Below are 22,379 nucleotides of genomic sequence, written 5' to 3' on the forward strand. Positions count from 1 at the left end.
TCAATGTCAAGCTGTAATAATTTCTACACCCAGTACATATAGATAAGCGGCTAATTGGGGAAGTCATCGACCATTGAGAATTGAACAGGAGATTACACTGTAGTTATAATCGACAGCCGAACTTTTGTTTGTATAATTCAGGAATCAAACGAATTGGGTTTACGATAGGATCCAATGACATGCATTTTAATGAGGTAATGATTTATTCCATGCTGCTACGTGCCTTCGTAGATATTGACAGGTTAGGGAACGATACTAGATGATAGTCATAAAAAATTCATTTATTTACAAAAATCATTCTATAAAAGCGTTCAGGTCAGCCAACACAATTTTCATCCTAGTCATCAATTCTTTAGCGTATCTCAGAGCAGACTCGTCCACTTGCACATTCTCCATGAGCAAGTCACAGTCGAGATGTCTGTCGTCGCAAACTCGATGATGATGCTTCAGAATGTCCTTCGGATCAAGATGATGGGCTCTCCTAGTGGATGGATTGAGAGTGGTCAGTGCATAATGATTGTGCACTGTCAATGCTCTCTTGGTCGAGATAAAGCTCTTGACCGAATCACCTTCGGGTGAAACAGTGGCTATCCTCAGAGTATCCAAGTAATTCAGGTTATGAAAAATGTCTGAGTCTAAAGTCGAATTCGGAATGGGCGACTTCTTCTGCAATTCCAAAAAGAAGTAGGCGTTTCTCACGGAATAGGAAGCGAAATCTTTAAATGATCTACCTAGCTTCTTTCTCTCGTCCAGCATCACCTGGGTCCAGTCCTTTCTACGGGCCGGAACGATCGTCTCGTCGATATCAATTGGAATTACAAATTCCGAGTGATAAAGATTCTCGTAGAAACAATGATTGTACGGAATCAGTTCCATTCTTCTCTTGATCCATACGTCATCGCTGAGCAATTGTCTTCTTGCTAGTTTCTCCTTGGGAAGATCACCGGGTAGACTCAGCGTAACCCATCTGACGACGTTCGATCTTTCGTAAAGTCTCAAGACCTTGAGCACGTTTTGGTGAACGCTGAACACGTAAAAGTAAAAGAATTTCGCCCCGAGTAGTCGATGCAATTCCACGAATGCCACCAATTTTCGCGATATGTCCTCCTCGAAGTCGAGACCCTTGATGCACATCGTGAATTGTCGTCTGCCCCGAGAGTTCCGACTCGCCGAGTTCACTACTAAGCTATGACTAGGATTTTCAGCACAGGAAGTGGCACTCACGACCACCCTCGATGGATTTAACGCCGTGGCAAGAGGACAGGTCACCAGAATTCCAGTGTAAGTTTCGGTACTTCCACCCCATTCGTCCAACCAGATGTCCGAGATCAGAGCTTCCATGCTGAACGAGCGGATCCTACCTTGATCCTTATACCTGTAACAGATGTACTGAATAAGCGAATGGAATACTTTATGGGAAGTACTGTGTAATCATGTACCAAATTAGAAGGGATGGAAAGAAAAATTCGTAAGAAATTTCATGCAAAGGAGAACAAAAAATACTTAGGTATACTCTGGCTCATGGATATTTATGTCAGGTTGTTTTCATACATATTGAAAGGTAAGGTCTCTGGGACAAATTTATTTGAAATTAGATTTTTTACTAATTTCTTATTTACGCACAGCTACAGCTACTCCAGAGCGACTCTCGTGCAGTATCGCTTTCGTAGGCGGTGTTGAGGGGGGCATTGTATGGGTGGAGTTTGCCTGGACGGTTTTATCGTCTAGATACATTTTTATTGCACCGTCAAGACTGGGACAAAGGCACCGAAGCAAACGAGTTGCCTCGCTAACGGCCACGTTGCAGCACGGATGCCAGCGGTCACTGCTGTCTTGGGTGTCCTTAGAGATTGGCTGCTTTCAGCGGTGGCGAACCCAGCTTGATTACCGGCACGGGAAAGTTCCATTTAAAAAATTTATAAGCAAGACAAAACTCTTCTTTTGAGAATCACGAGAGAAACGGTTCACGAGCAGTTAATCCAGTGAGAATAAAATATCTCCAAATGCTCTTACGACAATGCTGCACTTTTTTTCCTCCTAATTAAACAATTCTATAGGTTATCGTAGACTCTTTGTTATCGTATAATTCCGGAGGACTGCTTAAATAAGATTTTAATATAACCTAACCTTAGATTTTATACAACCTAAATCCAGTGTTTTATTAACTGTCGAAATCCGTGGCATTGCTTTGTATTCATTAAATTAACCCAAATGGACACTCTACTTTTACGAGGTCGTCCAAGAAACTGGAACGAACCGGTTCGATTATATTTTCATCCATAGATTTTAGGTAATAGTTTTATGTAAATATTCCACTCCAATATCCAATTGCATAATTTTTTCAAATTACCTATACGCACAAAAAACGAATCTCGTTCACCCATCATTTCCGAATAGACATAATACGTCACGTGGATATCCCGGTAATTCTTCCTGTCCGAATTAAACGAAGCTGCAACCTCAAGAAATCTATCTTGGTGTCGTGGACCAAGTGTAATGCAGTTCCGGAGCGACGGCTCGCTTGATCAAAGTGCGAACGATCCATCAGGATAAGAGGGGAAACAAAGTGTGAGGTGAGAGGCAAGGTGGTATAAGGCAGAAGAAAGAATGTGCAATCGCTCACCAAATAGTGCAGAAGAGCGCGGAGGTTCGTAGGGATCCTCGTTTAACGCCAATCACCCTGACGCTCGGATATCCAACCACTCTGAGGTCCAAGTGGGCGCTGTAAAGGAAGAGCCGTCCTGGAATTGTCTCGAGCCATTCCTTCCCGTTGAACTCGAATGCGTTTAACGTCGTTTCGACGCTTCCATTCCTGGCGCACTCCGAGGACGGCCTGTAATCGAGTGCCAATCTTCGTGCCCAAGAATACGCCACGATACTCCTCGTGCCTGGCGATTCTCCATCTGAAACGCCATAGAGATCGTTAGACCCTCAGCCACCCAGTTCACTTATCGAAAGAGTCTTTTTTGGGTTCGTGTACTTGTTTTTTTCGAAATACCACCAGACCACCCTGGAATTTTTTTTATGGTTACAACATTCAAAATTAATATTTATCATGCACTTTATTGGGATAACGACGATAGAAGTTAAGATTGATAAAAAAAATGTAATTTTTTAATATTTCGTATCAATTTTCCAAATAATTATTGTATTTCGTAATATGTGTCACGGTACTTTAACGTTACGTTGCAATATCAGAAATGTCAATTTAGCGTGTTTAAATGAGGTTTGGTTACGTGTTGCGTCACTCTTGTATATCAGTCCGGCGGCTTCAATCTCACCCATTGCAATTTACATGCAAAAAGGTATATTCGCTTTGGGATCTTATCGATTTCCTGCAGTTTTTATTTCGTTGATCGGTAGACGGATTTATCGGATTAGCGCAAAGACGTAGCTAGGGCGGGTGTAATGCAAACTTGGAGAAAATGTTATTTGCGCAAGCACGCTTTCGTACCGTTGTATCTCAATTATGCAGGCTTTAGGCGTAATCAAGATGCCGGAGTGGGCCGCATGCGACTGAACTGATGCCATGGGAATTTTAATAAACCTGCTTGGCGATTAAATCATAATTTACATCGGCAATAGAGCTCCGACCACGCTCTCGTATTTGCGGCGTCGATAAATTTGCGATTTGAACGACTCGACCGCGAACTCGTATTACCACGGCGGTACAGCGCCGACTTTCGCCGCCATCAACTTGTCCTGTTCTTCCCTCGTGGAAATTCCGATTTACATATCCACCGTATCGCCAGCTCGTGCAGAAAGTCCGACGCCATCGTGCCTCAGTGTTTCTCAAGCGGTTGTATCTATACCTACTTATCGCTTACAACTTGTCCAATACTTATTTTATTTCCGCACCGAGTCATTAAAATTATTCGTATTATTTTTATAATATATGTGTGTATATATATATATATCCACGTTTAAAAATCATTTTTCAGCCAAGCTAAAATGATCTTGACTGAATTCGACCACTTCGCAGGAAAATATATCGACGGATCATTAAATTCCCTATAGAAGCCATTGCGTACTAGATATGCCATTACGTGGCATAGCAATAAAATCCAGCAATATTCGTAGAGCAAGGATAATTTTCCTAGTTTAATAGGCCGAGATAGATCGTAACTTTGCGATCTAGTGGTTAACGTTTCGTCTAGTGACGTACATCCGTTAAGCTCGGTCTCGTTAGCGAATGTGACGTTAAGGTAGCTGTTGACTTTGCGGCTTAACTTTTTATGGGTAAATCATGTGAATTATCGATACGGGCTTTCATACCCATTTCGAAAAATTCGTGTGTGGTTTACGGGAAAGTGATGAAGATTATATGAGATTTCGAAAATTAGAGCTTACGAGATTCTCGCCGATCGCTTCTGTTACGCAATTTATATGAAATACGATGCTCGTTCTTCTCATCGTTGTATTTTCTTTATTCCATCGATTCGTTCTTATCTCACGGTGAAACGAAAAAAGAAATTATCTCTTACGCAACAGTAGATACGCTGACAGAAATGTTTGTATACCGAATCGTAAATTATATTAGCTAATGAAGTTCCAATCGTTAAAGATTGATACAATTTTCGGAATGTTTAGTTCTGTTGATAAATTAAATAAAATTTCTTTATATCCTTTCACGTCGTGGTACGTGTGTGGGCTGCCCATTTAATCTTAATGGCGTATAGCTGTATACTTACATGATTTTTTTTTTTGTATATGATCTTTAGAGAATTCTGTGTAGCGGACAACAATTTAATCCGTAAAACCTAAAATTTAGACTTTAATTGGGATACGCTGGATCGAATTACAAAGAGTTAGCCTTATTAGTTGCTATATTATCTTGGGTAACCATTAACAATCTTTCATCGCGAAGAGAGTGAAGTACAGAATTTTTTTTTATTAAAACTCGGCATGCGTGCGTGGTTTGCTGATCTATCTTCACCACGAGACTCATTTCCTTTAACAACCGGATAATGTTAATGCTGGGAAATTATTTGTACGTTTCGAAGTTTTACGTTCGAATGAAATCGCTAACGTATCTTCCTATAGCGGTTATACGTTCTTTAGTAACGCGTAATACGGTTTGACTGTGCGTTCGGGTATTCAATTATTACTAGAGAGATTTATTGTACCATAAGAAGAAGCCTGTTTTTTAAACATAATTGGAGCAGGGAATATTTAAAAAAAATATTTTTATCAAAATATTTTTCATTACAATTTATCTCTATGCCAGATCCCTATTTCCCGAGAATCCAATAACAGTCATTCGGGATTGAATTCGATAAACGTGTATTTTGCTTGTTAAACGCGAATTGCCCTCCAATTGATTCTCCCTCGATGCCATTACTGGATAAATTGTATAAATATTTCTTCCCCCATTTCACAAGCAATTTACCACGAAACAGGCATAAATTTCAAAGCGTAAGACTACCCAGTTAAAAAAGGAATAATTCTTGTAATTTTTTTTTTTTTTAGATAATCGTTCCCGATAATCTGTGCATGCATTCGTGCATTCCGCTGGAAAACGTGCAAAACGAAATTCATGAAAATTCCGCAGAATAAAGTAGCCCGCGAACAATAGCTTCTCATTTGTCTCTGGCAAAGGGCAGATTTTCCAAACGATTGTTACGATATCCACATGCAACCGGGAAAGCCGTGTCATATCAGTGCAGTAAATCGCGGCAAGGCTCTACCAATGTACGTCCGTAACGTCACGTTTTACCGTGGTAATTTACACGGGGTTGATTTAATTAAATTGCGCCGTGAATTACTGCATCGAACGCGGCGATATTAACGATCTTCATTTTCTATAAATATACTATGTATACGCATATACATATATCGTGCACCTGGCATACCAGTCTCTCGCGTAATCGGCAAATATTTTCTGCAAGAGCAAAACGCGGCACGCGGCCGTTTTGCATTTATTTCCCGTATCGCTCGCTTCACTTTGTCCAACGTATGGGATACGATTTTAATACCGATCGTTTTTCACGTTAAACGAACGAAGTTTTTCACAGGCATTTTCGTTCTATCCTATCAGCCATCACTACCGATCACTTCGTCACGTGTACGTACATCGACTCCGATTGGACGTAGCTGACGTAATCATGAGAATCGAATCTCTAGGACGTATCATGGTTCGAAGTCACGACTTGCGAGCATTTTACCGGGTTTTATACGTTGGAGCAACGAGAATATCGTTAAGGGATCTATCAATCCCCCGCACCCCCAATTATTTTCTGTATTTAATAACCGGGGATACCGCTGGTTTATTGGTAGGTTCGCCGCAAGGGTTACGGAGTATACGTAATCCAGACTCGAGAAGATCTACGAGCAGAAGGGAGCCTGGATTTGTCGTAATATTACTTTTTCATGAAATCAAAGATTCTTGGTCCTTCGTTGGAGATAGATACAAATATGATAATTATCTAAAACAAATCTTCGAATTGAAACGTCAATCGTTCAGATTTTTTTTTTGACATAAAATGTATCGCGTTTGATCGATTTTAGGAAATCACATAAAATAGAGAATAATGATGAATAGGAGAGTGAAAGAAATTATTATTACATAGAAAAATAGTGTTTTACTTTTATTACCAAAAAAAAAATTTGGGTTTACAGTGTATAAAAAAGTCAGGATAACTCACCAGCCGTAGGAGGTGGATCCGGCGGTGGATCCGGCAGTTGAGGCGGTAAGTCGACAAGAGTAAGGACACAAAGGGCAGTGACCAAAACTGCGGCAAGTCCCACTCTGCATATTCTCCTCGTGCCGGCAGCGAACATACTATTGTCTCTAGCGTAACTGCTTCATTTGAATGCGCCTTTTCGAAAGCACTGAGAAGTCTCGCAAATGGCTGCGTGGTACAATCCTCGGAGAGTGAATGCAGCCGTACATACCAGACACGACTACGGCACGATTCACATGATTCATCTCAAACGAGAACAGCTCAAGCACAGAGGCACGCTTGGCGTCCTATTCGAATTTCCCGCTCTTCAAATCATCGTCAGCCAATCCGCGCAGTACTGAACAGACAATCAATTCGATTCGTACAATTAGCAAGATTTAAATTACTTTCATTATGATATATAGCAATTGCACGTGGAAGATTCATTAACGCTGCTTATTATTTCTAAGACGTTCGTCCGTTCACTGCATTTCCCAAGATGGCCGCCTGCGGGGCACAGGGATCGGAAATTTATGGCTGCGTCAACAGTCGATATCGCGTGAACCTTCAATGGGCTCGATACTAGGCCCGAGCTTGTTCCTTTGGGCAGGAAGTTACTCATCGGTGACTAATGAATGCCCGGAACCCACATCGAACGCAGGTTAGGTAAATTGTGCACTAAATTATAGCTGGTTAACTTCCGCATTCTAGACACTCTGGGTAGTTACCCAAACACGAGACTCGAAATGGATAAATAATCGATAGCGTTACTCCTGGTCGGAGTCGCTTTGTGTCCTGATCGACCTGGGTCCTCTTCGTTGCGCGACCCACTCGATCCAACAGTACCGTAGACCCACGCTTGCCATTAACCATTAACTTCTTTACATCGTATTATTATGCACGTGTGAGTCCTGTATACTTGCACGAATCAGAATCTATGTGGAAAGGTAATCCCGATAACATATGCGAGTTTGTCCTCCTACGCGTTTCTGGTTTGCGCAACCACCGTCCCGTACGTCCATTTACGGGCTGCTGACAGTACACCGTGTCTCATCTCAATATTGCCCTAATTAAGATCATGCAGACAGCTTCCTTGAATCTGTCCATCGTTTTATACCATTGGGATTCTCGGTATACAAAAGTACAAGACTTTTAGTATGTTGTGTCTCACTTAATTTTGCTTCGGTTCAACAAGTAGATAATACTGGTAGTACTCAGACGGCACGTTCAAAGAGCGTATTTGTATTTATCAGTGAGGCTCGAATATACTGATTAATTAATAATTAATAAATCGAGTTCGATGTTGGGTATTGATTTTATATCGGGCCATTGTGATATATTGATTAAAATTCTTGGTGGGTATTGTTTGCTCTGTTGAACAAGGCAATGGATATTGTACTTAATCTTCTAATGATTACACGGTACCGTACGTTTAAATAATATCGAAGACCGTGACCATGTTAAATGAATTTCTGCCACGTACCGTTTCGGCGCGTTATTGGAGCACGTGCTTTTTCGCCGTTTATTTCCATCGTAAAACTTTCACGCGAAGCGATACGAACGAGCGGCTTCGATCGTGAAAGATAAATTGCACGTCGGGAGATTCGCAATAATCGCGAGTGTAGGTAAGTCGAATTCGCGGATAAATTAAAATGGAATCAGTCACTTGGGAGACTCGGTGAATCGTACGAAGCGACGGGTGGATCGTTAAAAATACATTTTCTCGACAATAACAGCGAATTCTCATCACAATGTAATATAAGGTTCGTTCGCGGTAACATATTACACGGAGAGTGTACTTTTGGCAATAATCGCTAAATATAACTTGAATCGATCCTAATGTTCAAACGTGTCAAAAATACCTTCGATTCTTATAAATAATATATCCTTCGCTTATCGAATACGAAATTCACCTTTGTACCAACACACTATTCACAATCATCGGGCTCGAATCACTCGTAAAATATTTCTTTTTCCACAGCATCAAGTTCTCTCTTCCTTTCACTGCCCAGCGTATCTCCCTATGAAATTCGTCCTGTTCTATCATACGTTCGATTTTCTCATGGATCCATGCGTGATAATGCAGTGACGTTATTTGTCGATAAAACTTTGTTTACATGAGATATATTGCACGGCACGTGGTTACTCGGTCGGCCGACAGATTAGGCGCAACCCGGCTTGCGCGAGAGGCGAAAGCATACTGCGTTCAAAGAGGAGGTTAACACGCGACAGAGCCAGCTCAGGCCGAGCAACGTTAGACCCCTTGACTACCTTGCCATAGGTTGGCATGCTTTGCCTTATCCTTTACCTTGCCTTGCTCTATATCACAGTTCTGCTGGTTTCCTTTGGCTTGTCTCGAGATGCCTTTCCTTGCATTATCATATCCCGCTCCAGCTTCATATAATGCTAATGACTTTACGTGGAATTTAGGTAACTTTCAAACAACCATATGTCAACGTTGTCGAACTTTGCACGCTACTTTGAAACAATATAAGCTATAAACATAATTATGGTATACTTACGTATACGATATTACGTAACATAGAGACGATATACAATGTTAAATGGGATAATGGAGTTTTGCTAATTGCAGTGTACAAGGCGGTTGATTGTTAGATATAGGTATATTAAGGCCTTTGATTACCTGATACCTATTACAGTATTTTGTAGTAACACCAATGACACGCATTGCGTGTACGGTTTGCCGAAATCCGATTAACAAGTATACAGAGTCACGAGAAAGGTGTGTTGCGAGACGTGAAGGGGAATTTATTTGAAAAAAATATGGAAAAAGGTGTCTGTCTTCTTCGGGCTAAAAGAACCGAGGAACAGTAAAAAAGGGATGCCAGATACTTGTAAATATCCAGGATCGCGTGACTGGAATGATTCAGACTAGTATCGAATTCACGCAATGTCGCCAGAGCGTTGCGACATGCGAATTCGCACGGCACGCGAAACTCGCCAGGTAATAAACCAGAATAGCAAATACCTTTCTGGCGCGAAATATGAATGTTTTGTGATGGTCTCTTGAACGAACGCTAGATCAGCTCGAAACGCGTGCATACGCTTATCCGTCATTGCTTCTCGGATGAGTAAACATCGATGCAAGTACACACGTATAACTGCATATAAACAAGTACATAAGCAAACGTAGCTCGTGGTTAGCCAGGCTGCAATCGTTCCAAACTTATTATTGCCCATAAGAAACTCATAAATGCTTATGACTTGCGTACGACTTTTTGTTGAAAGTTTGAACGATCCAGTTGAGTTGTGCTCGAAGCGAGGGGAGGCCGAGGCTCCTGACATCATTTGTAATCCTGCGTGGTCTAATGATGCTGCCTGTCTCGTTGGATCAGCAGCAAGGACACGAGCGAGAGAAGGATTGGTACAGGGATAAGTAAGCGTTATATAGGTATAGAGTATAGATAGGCTGGAATATTGTCATCTTTTATACGTCCACGCGCCCTCGCTATTATACGTGCACCGATGCCAGTGGATTAGATTGAAAGGAGGACCCACGTCATTTTTACACGGGGAGAAGGAACTAAGGGGTGATCATTGCACAAAGAAGGAGCGATGGGAGTCCGTATAGATATACTTGGCGGGTAGGTCAAGAAAAGGAAAAGACATAGGCAGAAAAGGGGGACGACGAAAAAAACTCGAAGATACGAGGCAACCGAACGGAGCAATGTAAATTGAGCGATTTCTTGAGCAGTTTCTTGTCTGTCGCGAATAGACAAATATGGGTGGATGTGGAACGAGATAAGGTTGTTTACATAAAGGATGGTTCATTTCGAATGGACGGAATGCAAAGTGACTTCATCGTAGGAGGTTGGCAGGCATACGTCGTTCCCACTGAATAATGCAGTCACTTTCCATTTCTTGTCATTTATCCACGTACGTGCCTATACGCGAATTCTGTTTGTTCTTGGGTTAAATGTAATATTTAATGCGCCGATACATTGTTTGCCGATCGTGCATCGTTAACGGTCTGGTTTCTTTTTTATAGCGTCTGGTAATTCAGCGGCTCCTGAGCGAAAGTCACGAAACGATTATCCCGCTGCGGGAAAGACGAAAGGAAGCTGAGTAACACTCTTGCTGAATATCCTCGTAAAAGTCGGCCAGTTCGTTATAGATTATTTGTGGTAACGTATCGCGTATTGCGTTCTCATGTGTGTACACAGTTGGAGAACCGTGCGGGAGCTTCCTGAAAGGGAAGCATGAAACATCGGAAGCAGATGACCCGAGGCAACTTTGCATTAGCGCTACTTGCAATTATCGACTTTTACTATTTTTTCGCAAATTTCTAACCGATCGTTACGCAATTGCGAAAACTGTATATTATTACGGTTCGTGGAAAAATAATATAGCTACCAATAGTATACTATGGTACTGATCACTATGCAGGGTTCTCGATACAGTAGCGAGGCTCTCTTTGGCCGGAGGATTTTTCAATTGGAATACGAACTTCGATTAGTTTATTTTTGTCTTGGAATTTTTTTTTTTCACTTACATTGCAAAAATTCACTCGTTCGAGAGTGACCTTCGCGAATTATTTTTTATGCTCCTTGGAAAAGTTTTCACTATCAATCTTCCCGCGTCTACACGTACTGTACTCGCAATGCATATATCAGTATCCTCTTTGACTGGATTTCTGAGAGGAATTATCTTACGGAGAGAACTCGGGTGATTTATTATTTGTAACGGTTGTTCGATGCAACTAGATCGACGTACGAGCTGCCACGGCGTATTACCGCGGTCAGCACCGAGGTTGGCAACATGTTTCTGACACTGGATAATACGCTCTCTATTCATAGTGACTGCCTGGAGCAGTTGCAGGCTTGGCTGCATCGGTGCATCGGTGCATCGAGAAATGCATTCTATATCGTACGTGTGTATAACGTGTGCCGATACAGTCCCGTCCTCGTATCAAACCACACGTCTAGTCGACTCATTGAGTTCAATGACGGAAGTGAAGAACACAGGAAATGATTGAAGATCCCAACGTGGCATCTGCCAATCATAGAATCAGTTATCCCATATATATATATATACTATGATCATTAATGTTCTATAGTCGATTTATCGACTGTTCCATCAACCGGTAACAAATCTACCGGCGCATTTCATGTTCTCCTAACACATGCTAGCATTTAGTGGCGCTACGGATGCTCAAGTTTTTTGCGTCAATGATACCGCCTCGGGGAGTTGGTCATTTTTTTTTTCATCCTCAATTTTATACCTCATTTTTTTTATTCTTTCAGGCCCGAACTGATGATTGTTCAACAAGATTGTTCCTCGCGTATCCTGCGGACAGATTCTTTTTTTTCTTTTTTTTTGTATTACGAATATTTTTCTTAGATATTTATCTGGGTCACTTTTTTTTTTGCACGATGCTATTTTTTCTTACTGGTTTTATTATCTGTTTGCGAAATTGTGGCAGACCGTGTAAATGGCGCACAGCAATATTCTCGTGCTGACATTAATTTATGTTGTACGTATACGACTGCTCGAGCACTCCGTAAACGAGACTTCACTTATATCGTTTTACACGTCTAGCGCACTTGGAATGGAAAATATTTCGCCTTCACGGCACTATGCGTATTGTGCAACGTGACAATTTTACGAAGACGTCAATTTATAGCCTGTACTCAACTCGAAACACTCGACCAATCCACACGTATACGAAAAGACATACTACGGGACGTAAAATTTTGTCTCAGCCAGCGGGAAGAGCGTAGTAAAAAAAAACTATACTTTTCATTCTTACTTAAATCATCAAAATTTTCGCACAAATCCAAAATATCTCCATGACATTGCGCAAATTACTTAGCCCGACAATGCAAGTCTTACGGAGTTTAAGATTTTCTCAGAAAGTATCTAAAAATATTCAGCGACCTCTGCAAGGTTGCCATCTGCATACTTCTCGCCCAGTTGGCGCGAATTGTGGTAGAATCTCGTAGGGGGGAAAAATCTAAAAAAAACTACCTGAACAGAAATTCCAGAAGTTCACACCGATATCGTCCCCATATCCAGATACGGGACTATGGCTGCTTCCAACAGTCCTGCGAACAACAGCACGGATTCTCTTAACGTGACGTCGATACAGGGAACACGTGGCCCGAGAAACCAAGCCAAGACTCGTTCCTATTCGTGTTCCTCCTGTTCCTAAAAATGAAAATCGGTCCAAGAAAGTAACCAATAGCCTCCACATACGTGAGTTCCCGAAAGCAGTCTCGTGCAAGTGGCACAGTATCATCCGGTCTATAAATATAAACGTGCCGTCCCCCATAAACTGACTAGACGCAAGACCCGTTTTCTCCATGAAACGAAGTTGGCTGTCGTAAAGCGTATATAACGTACTCGCTAATAATACTCTGCCTACAAGCGAGTATGCTGCTTGGCTAATTAGCAATGACGTCAGCGAAGTTCTGTCTCCACTTTGAAAAATGACAGTAAAATCAAAGAACCTTGAAGTCAACAGTTATATCGTCCTTTCTTAATCTTCGCTCGATTGTTTGTCTCCGCAGCCCTTTTGCTGCTCGCAGATCCGGTTTGCTGGATACTGGCGCCATAGCCAATGGAAACTGAAGACCGATACACCTGACGAAGATCTGCTCTCTGGAAAATTACGAGGCGCATTCGTGAGCATGGGAGGGCGTCACGCTCATGGGCTTCCTCGAAGTCTTTCCAATTGGCTGATTCGTGAATCTATAATGGCTTTCCCATAGCAGCCGGAGTCACGTAGAGTCACGACGTGTTTCCTTGGCTGTGGATTGATCATTCCAAAGGATCCGGATCAGTTCGTAGCTACGAATAAGATGAGATCAGATAGGACCAAGTCCCTGTTGCTTCTACGTAAGCTGGTCGTAATGCAAACACTAAGCGGTTAGAGCCAAGGGGGTATGACGATGCGTATTAACCCTTTGAAATATGGAACGATTGATTGAATGATACATCAAGGAGTTTCGTGAGCCCAGGAGAGAGCAATAGATTTTTATTGTAATCTCAGCACCCAAGACTCCCTGGCAGCTTCCCGTACGGAACGAGGTACTGTTAAATCAACCGAGACGAAGTACTCGATGTTTCCAGTACGTTCGCGCTAACTCCCGCACGATCGACAGACCGTGCTATCCAGGTACAAAGCACTCTCGTTGCTATAACAATAACAGTAACAATACCAGTAATAGGAGGCTTTATTGCCGTCGTAAGGAAACACGTGGTAACTGTAGCGAATAAAAGATATAGAAGCAAGGAGATATATTAATGACTGAAAGTTCAGCAGTCTGCATGAGTCTCCGGTCCTTGAAGAGTAATGATAATGTCCGAGATGCTTGATCTCTTTGAAGTTATATCAAAATAGGACTTAATGACGGTAAGAAAACAATCAGGTAACAACGATGCTAATGGAATGATCGTGAGTGGTTAATCTATCGAGTGAAGATTATCATTGGTCCAATTGAAAAATATACTTCGTTTTTATTTTATTGTCTGCTCTTGTACCAGGTGTCTCTTTTTTGAGCTTCTCTTTGCCGTCCGATGATGCGGAACGTGAATGGGATTATTTTCAATCGATCCGTGTAGTGTTCAGGTAGTCCACTGATTTCTAGATACTTAGACCAGATCATAGTGAGCTCTGTATAGGATGGGAAACAATTTCTCATAGTCTACAGCAGAATTCTGACCCGGTACTCCTATACCAAGTTTCTTATACTTCACCATTGGATCCAAGGAAGAGTATGGCTCCTCCTGCAATCAGCCATTCTGCACGCTGAGGTCTCCGATGAAGCGAGCAACACGCGTAAACGTTATTTGTTAATGCCACATCGAGTGAAGCAATGATCGAAACAGGCATCTTCGTGATGCGTGTACCAGGGTCACGACTTTAACCATAATTTCTTGATCTTTATGTTAATCAAGATAACTCCCATAGAGACCGACTCTTCCGGTACCAGCTTTTCCACGGAATTATCATTCCGCGCTCGTTTCTTTCTATCCGCAATCCGCATAGGAAGACACTGGATTCTCTGGTGGCAGTGAGAAAAACATGTTACCCAGTCACTGTGGGCATTTAATAAGGAAGTGGAACGAAGACGTACGACCACCCGTTAGAGAGTCCTATTAGGGAAGAAAAGAAAAAATGAATATTAATTAATTAACGATACTTTATAGAGTTCACTCTCTTCGCAGCAAAACCAATTGCCTAAGGCGCACCTACGTATATCTACTCCCGTCTAGAAAGCAAGCTTAGCAGCAACACGGGACCTCAACGCCGTATCTCGTCATCTTTAATTACTGTATCAATCAACAAGATTCATACCAGGTCTTAAGGAGTAAGGAACTACCGGTTCATGATCATCGATCAAGTAATGAAAGGCAAGTACACTTCTTCTAGTCATTCGAAACTTCACTCATAGTTTGAGGTGCGTGTAGGCGTAGGTGAAGGACTGTGGGTATAGGTCTACGTCATATCCGGTTTTACCTAGCAGCGGATATGCCAAGCCTTACGCAACGAACGTGAGGGAATTATTATCCATTAAACCGGACGCGAAATACTTCAGGATCGTGCAGAATTTTACTATCATTAGTCATCATCGACGAGGTTTAATTTTTCGTGTCTTCTTTTTTTTTCAATAGCAAAATAAAGAATCTCGAAAATTACCACTTATTACGTATATCCGCCACTTTGCCTGCATCCTTAATGATCGGTTGTTGCTCGTGACGTCATTATGGTTTCCGTGACTTGCCGCTGATAACTTTTGTAAATTTTATACTTTTTCCTTCGCCGTCTGGATTCTGTACGTGTATTATTTTTTCAAAATAAATAATCTTTCAACCAGGTCCAATAGACTCCGTCGGATTCCGTAGGGACATTCAAATGGCAGTTAAAAACGGTCCGAGTGCAAATGGCACTTGAATGTAGCTACTGCGCATGCGTAATGGCTCCTTGTGACATAAGTGAACTTCCTTGATGACGAATCTCAATGGCAATGCCTACTTAACTAGGGTCAACAGGTTGTTTGATGACAATCGTAATAACGGGTCCGTAGAAGTCATTTAACTGTAGATCCAGCTTAAAAGTGTTCTTGTGTCAACCCAGACGACAGCAGTAGCCCAATTAGAGAATAAGAAACGATAATGGCGTCGCGACAGCCAACCGCGGAAGAATTCTCTCGCCCTCTATGTACTCCCAACTGGAATCCTGCAGGTTGATTGACTGAAATACCAACGACCACACGATCCTTACAACTTACGTTCAGTAGACTTTTCCAAGTAGAAAATCCAGTTACGATCACTGTTAATGCCCTTGAAAGATGAAGAAAATCGAGCCACATATTTTCACTCTGTTACATCGCTATAACGTTACTCGAGATATTTTTTGGTTATGATTTTTTTTTTAAAAAACATGTATACATATTATACAATATTGTTCATACATTATAAAAAACCTGTATTCTAATCTTCCGTACCGTTATCAATATTTCGATCCTTTAATTCATACTTATCTTAAATCATCGTTTAATCTCATTTCCACGCAATTCCCTTATAAGCCATTTCAAGAAGCTAAATATGGGATTACACCGCGAGCAATACTCTATTCGAGTACAACCATAGTACGCAACAGTAAATATGCTTACAAGAGTCAAGCAATCTACAGAACTCGTACATAATCGAGTGTAAAAATCGGGTAAAATTCATCGAGAGAGCGAAGATAGTCGCGAGTCCCAACGATGACGCAACCCAAGGACCAAAGTTAGTCCGCAGCGGTAGAATCATGGTAAAAAGTGGTAACAGTCAGCGAGACATTGACCGGCCATCGGTGAGGATTAATTATCTCTCGTTTCCAATCAGATCGTATAGAATTGTCGCGAATCGATACTAATTCAAGTCGTTTATAAGCGAAGCGCAAGTTAGGTACATGCGCACTCGCGTACGATACCACCGGTGCGTTTCTCGCTACGACAAGACGGTCGATACCGATCGTATTAATTACCTACTTTTGCTTCTTGCGGGATAACGCGATCAGCTTCAAAGATCCTGCCGTGCCCCATGCTGATGTTGCCGTTGCTGTAAGCATCGTGCTGCCTATACAGCGAGGATGCACCTTCGCCGAGCGTGGAACTATTTTAATTGAACTCCAGCTAGGTCATTTTTGTCGGCCATGATTGGTAAGCCAAGTCGCGCGACAGTGCTACTCGCGATCTCTTACGTTAAGCTTGTCCCTAATAGGATCGCATCGGTTGACTCCCGTACCGGGATGCAAGGCTGATTAAGCTATTTCGAAGCTATGAGGAAACGCTGCGATCACAGAGGTGGCCTCTCCTAACGAGCTCCACGATCGTCGACAATGACGTCTTCTCCTTTTGCTTGGCTGTGCCATTGCAACAAATGCTTTTACTTCGCGTTAATGCCATACCTTATCTGCATCGTTATTGAACCTTTTACATTTATTTTTCTACCTGAGGAAATTTAAGACCGTGAAATTTAGCCCTTTTACTTTATTTAACCTCGAGGCTAATGCCCGATTGCTCGAGCTTTTAATTTAATGAAACCTCCTGTATTGCGCAATGTTGCTTCGCGTGGCCACGTGCAACTCTTTAATTCTTTGTCGGTGTTGTAACCGGTGTATGGATTTGCAAGGGTAGTAAATTTCTATGGGTGCGGCTGGTTGATAATTCAAGGTTATGGTTTCTGTTAAACTTATGACGAGTGACGTCATCGTGATGGAAATTGCGACCGCGCCTCGCGGGCCTAATTGCCCAGCTGTTGCCGTGCCTGACGGCCTCGAGTAAGGAGAAAGAAAACAAATCGTCATGCATATTTAATAAAAAGTTTCTACCATCGAGATAAACCCTCTTGTTAGGAGAGTGCGCGGAGCGAGACTGACGGATGATATGTTTTTGTCACGCGTCACCGTTTAAATCCTCACGAGCATTTATTACGTTTCGAATGTAAATCATATGCTTTGGCAATGAAGATGAAGAAACTTTTTCCTGGGAATTAGTGACGTGATTTTTTTTTTTTTAATTAACGTCATCTATTGTGCTATCTCTTTTTTATATCATATTATAAGCCGTTTATAAGCGCGGTTTATGGAACTTTTTTTTTCCTCGCGTGAATTAGTCTTTAGACATTTGTCAACGCATGTGGAAGGACGATAAGAAATTTTTTACGGTCATGTAAAAAAGTTGGATTTAAAGTAAATGCAGCTAATCATGGTTAACCTTTGACGTTACAAAAAGCCAAGATGATAATCGTATTTCACAGTCACGATCTTCCGAGCGTCTCTTTACCCTTAGGAAATTTTTTAAATTTTTATGCAAAGTCAAGGTAAATATTAAGTTATCTAAATTTGCTTATCCAAATTTGGTCATTTAATTCTTGTCATCTAAACTGGGTCCTTGTAAGAGGACCTGCGCAGGTACAAGCCGTCATCGGTAACATCCCTCATGGAAACAACCATTATGGTCAGTCTCCATGTAGGGGAGAACAAAAAGCAGATCGAATCGGAAAGAAAGTTGTGACGTATTACATTAAAACTCAATGCATTTAGTATTTGCGCTGCAGCGTCGGTCAAGCGTCGTTTGTAATGCGCAATGAATTGCCGGTACTAAAGTACTTTTATATTGAAGTCCCGCACTTAAAAAGTGCCAAGTTTATTTGTAACGCCCGATGACAAATCTTCGCAGCATGGACGCGATCGCAAAGAACATGATTTAACGAAGATTCAGTTTTCTGCGAGATTTACGAGTTATTGCAAATCGAACTTTTTTTTTTCGCGAATATTATCTTTCATGACCGATGAACAGAAGTCTTGAATAAAATATTCAATATTAATACGTTTTGCATGAAGGGGCAAATTTTTAATTTTTTTTTTCATATTTTCAAATTCACAACCTTTAGGTAATAATAAAAATACCTAACGCTGATATATTAATGTTATCTATGTAAAATTTTATTATCAGTGTCCATATCTGTATAAAATTTCGTTACTAGGTATAAATATGACAAGCAGAGAGGATTGAGTGTGATTAGAAAAATATAATTTTTACATACGGCGTGTAAATAGATTTTCATACTAGTCATTAACAGTTGACCCTGGGATTAGCATAGTAAAGGTTAATCCTTGGAATTAAAATTTACGTTAGTCTACGTAAAGCTGTTCAACATTATGCTTATGATTATTCATCTCTTGAATCTTATTTCAAAGGTGAAAGTACCTTGAAAAAGCTTACAAACGTTGGATGAACAAAGCCGCAAAGTAAAGAGAGTAAAGTTTAAGTGTCCGCTATATTTCACACTGTACAATTTTATTCTGCTGAGCCATATATGTATTAAAGACTAATGACTGTACGTATAGCTATAGCAATACACACGATACGAATTACTTGGCTGATCTCACTTTACAAAATAGAAAAAGTGTAATTGGAATTCGTTTGACATAAATTCAAGTTTCTGTAAAATTGTCATAATTACTTCTGTGCATGTAGATCGATCAAATATATACCGGGTAGTCACCAGATTGCTTCCATTATTTATTTTCTTTCTTATATGACAGAAATATACAGGGTGAACCAGTTATTCGATATAGAAATAAAAATAATATATATATAGCTGGGTACACGTGTGATCTAGTCTTCCTTTATAGATAATTCAGGAGGAAGCGCTCTTCACGCTCGAGCTGATTCGCAAAGTAGCGACACAGAAGCACCAAGAAGATACGTGCGATTTTAGTCACGTACGTTCTTAATGGTTATAAATTTTGAAAAACACATATTTAAAATTTAAATTTTTAGAAAAAGAATTTTTTTACACTCAGGTATGAACAGCGGTTGCTTCTTTAGCATCTTTTTGTGGGGGTTATTGCGACATAACTTGGAAATTATTCATGAAAGATCGCGACATAAGTGGGCTGGATGCTGCGTAAAAGGGGACGTTAAACGCGTGGGAGCACATTGCGTACAGGATAAAAGAACAGTACGGCGTGGTCGTACCTGCCGCTGTGAGATAGTCAAGCATCACTGACTTGGCATGACTATTCTGCTTTCGTCAGTGGACCATTAAGTACATTGAAAATCCCATACAAGATGCGTCCAGTGAAAAGGGATCCAGCCTGAAGATGAATGCAGAAATCGTATGGATCTTGTGATCCTGTCGAAGGATTTCACAGAAGTACAAATACGGAATATCCATTTGATCCAGGAACAAAGAAAGCTCCAGAACCTGACACACTCGTTTCTCACTTGGAGAGGAGCCTCCAGGAGATAAAGGAATGATCATGCTAAAAGTATCGGAGACTGTATCATTCGTAAATTATTGATCATGCAAAATACAATTGTTGGATCTATAAGATAAATATTTTTATAGGATCAATAAATCGTCATAATTTAATATAAAAACTAGCTCTGCTAGCCAAATTTAGGGATTACGTAAAAAAAAATTCTAAAATTATCTCATCACTGAGGATTTCAAGACAACTTGCCAGGGATGCTGTGTTCCCTTATACATTTTTCTCCTGATTTCATTGGTACAAGAAAGTTCTAAGTCTATAGGGCTTTTTGCCTCTGCGGGCGAGTGTACAGTACAGCGACTACTCGGATCATTAGAAACCGATTTACGAGGACGAGTATTCTGGTCGCTACTGCAGGTAGCAGTAATTGCCTTGACTACTTGCTACCAATGCTTAGCCACTAGTAGAGCCACGCGGTTACTAACGATATGCCGAATTACTAATTTGTGTAAATTTTAATGAAATTCGACAAGAAAAAATTATCTGACTCCACTCGTCATGCAAATCACTATTCGATACTCGATAAATTTTTTGTCTGTGACTGTAAAAAGAAAAGTATCACAAATGGACGATTCACAATATAACGTTACACACATACAGTTCTTATACACTGTGTTTGTAATGCGTAAGGAAGATCGATTTCTAAGCAGCGACAAAAAGGAAAGAAGTCAAGAAGACCGTCACGGATTCGTCCTCAGACATCGTCATATTATCCATATAACAGCTCGGAAATTCCACGTACAGTCTTACCAGACGTGATAATATTTTTGTTAGATCCAAATCCGTCATCTTGACTCACGTTAAATTCCGCAAAAGAACGCAATCACACGATTGGATCGTAAGAACCTGTAATTTTTCTATCAATCCGCAGGAGCGCCAAGCGTAGATAATAATGGTCGAGCATTGAATAGCGCGTTATAAGAAACTTTCGATTGTAGCGCGAAGTCCGCCTTACGTCTTAATAATAACGAAACACATAACTGTCCTTCAGTGCCTGCCTTCAGGCCAGACGTGTAGTTGGCAGTTGAAAATGACACGTTGATACAGACATCGAATTAATTTCACTCATATGCCTGGCACAACGCGTGAACCGCGTCACGAAAAATGTTCGCCTGACAAAACGGACTCTCAGCAATACTCTCGATCAATCGGAAGTCACGCTGGGTCAATTAAGAGACTGGCGTGAGATTGACAAAGATAAATCTATTTTTCTACCTTGATGCGACACAACGGCCTCCGCTGTATCACTGTATATGAGCGTAAGAAACTTTTCAGATTGAACGGACCCCACAGTGAACGTTAACGATGAAGAAATTTGCTCGTGAGTCCTTTGGAAAGTAATAAGCGAATTACATTCGGATTTATTGGCCTGATGAATTTAACGATCGATACCATATCATTCGTGCACAATAAAAATCAGCCTTGATACGTTGTACAGGGAGTACGATAGTACGAATATAATTAACACACGGAAGCATCATTTGGTTTTTGAATTAAAATAAAATTTCCCAAAGACAAACCGTTCAACGGCGATGACAGCTCGAATGGCTAGCTGGACTACCGGAATAAAAAGTGTATACGGTCATTGACATTAATCTCTCATTAAATCCTCTTTCGTCGTCTACTCTAATACGCAAAAAAGCTGTTGTAAGAATCCGCTGCATCACACCGGGAGGAAACCTTTGTTCTGGGAAGCCGACTCGCGCACTACGGTAGCATAAAGGCGAATCCCCAAGCTTCCGCTGGCATTCCCAACGATCTAAAATCGAGATAGCGATTCAATACGGTGCCTCTTGACTCGACGATTCATTGCCGTTCCTATAACCGATCTTTCGTTGCAACGGGATTCACCTGGCGCCTCATCTTCGCGCTCCTCGGTCAGCTGTAACCTTCGTTGCACGTAGGATCCTGCACGCTCCATATATCGGCGTCAGGAAGCAGCAAGTCGCCTCGGTAGATTCTTCCGTGAGGTGACAGAGGGCCGAGGGAGGATGATGGATAAACAATACAGGGGAAAGAGAGTGGAGCCGTGCAGTGAGAAATCGAGCACAGCTAGGCAGTGCCCAGGTAGGTAGATCTGGGTATGGGTTAGGCATATAGGCAGAGACAGATAGATAGGTACCAAGGTGGAGTAACGTAGGCAGGCAGGTGAGCAGGAGTGAAGATTCTGTGGGCTGAGCAAGAGTCTAATGCATGTAAAACGCGGGATAGGCCGGCGAACCGATCATAGGAGCAACAAAACTGCTAAATTATTGGCTTGTCGTGGGTCCGAGCTCTAGAATATACGCAGCCATGGAAGTAAGGGTGTAACACGGGCCAGACGATGCCACGTAATTGTAGGAGGCAGGGCTTAGCGCACCGTGTTTATTCTGTTATTGGAGTTTCTTACCGAAGCTCTCTTATTCCCTGCAGCTGCGCTGCCCTGG

General features: G+C 41.4%; 2 protein-coding genes across 4 annotated transcripts; one reads left to right on the top strand and one right to left on the bottom strand.

Annotated features, from left to right (window-relative positions):
- Positions 1-263: 263 nt before the first annotated feature.
- Positions 264-8,901, bottom strand: LOC107269944. 3 transcript variants are annotated; one of them, XM_015744406.2, is made up of 4 exons: positions 8,576-8,901; positions 6,645-7,020; positions 2,624-2,903; positions 264-1,375 (listed from the first exon to the last, which is right to left on the bottom strand). In XM_015744406.2, exons 2-4 carry the CDS (start codon positions 6,778-6,780, stop codon positions 295-297), a joined length of 1,497 nt encoding a protein of 498 aa, XP_015599892.1. In that variant the 5' UTR covers positions 6,781-7,020; positions 8,576-8,901; the 3' UTR covers positions 264-294. The 3 variants fall into 3 exon arrangements, with proteins under 3 accessions (XP_015599892.1, XP_015599894.1, XP_024942914.1); XM_015744408.2 differs by having other exon boundaries at positions 8,525-8,901; XM_025087146.1 differs by lacking the exon at positions 8,576-8,901 and adding an exon at positions 8,146-8,511.
- Positions 1,387-2,606, top strand: LOC112494651. Its single transcript, XM_025087147.1, has 2 exons — positions 1,387-1,561; positions 1,626-2,606. The coding sequence occupies exons 1-2, from the start codon at positions 1,453-1,455 to the stop codon at positions 1,943-1,945; spliced, it is 429 nt and encodes a 142-aa protein (XP_024942915.1). The 5' UTR covers positions 1,387-1,452; the 3' UTR covers positions 1,946-2,606.
- Positions 8,902-22,379: the final 13,478 nt, after the last annotated feature.

Source organism: Cephus cinctus, unplaced genomic scaffold, assembly GCF_000341935.2.
Source record: "Cephus cinctus unplaced genomic scaffold, Ccin1 Ccin1_scaffold0690, whole genome shotgun sequence".
Classification (NCBI taxonomy): Eukaryota; Metazoa; Arthropoda; class Insecta; order Hymenoptera; family Cephidae; genus Cephus; species Cephus cinctus.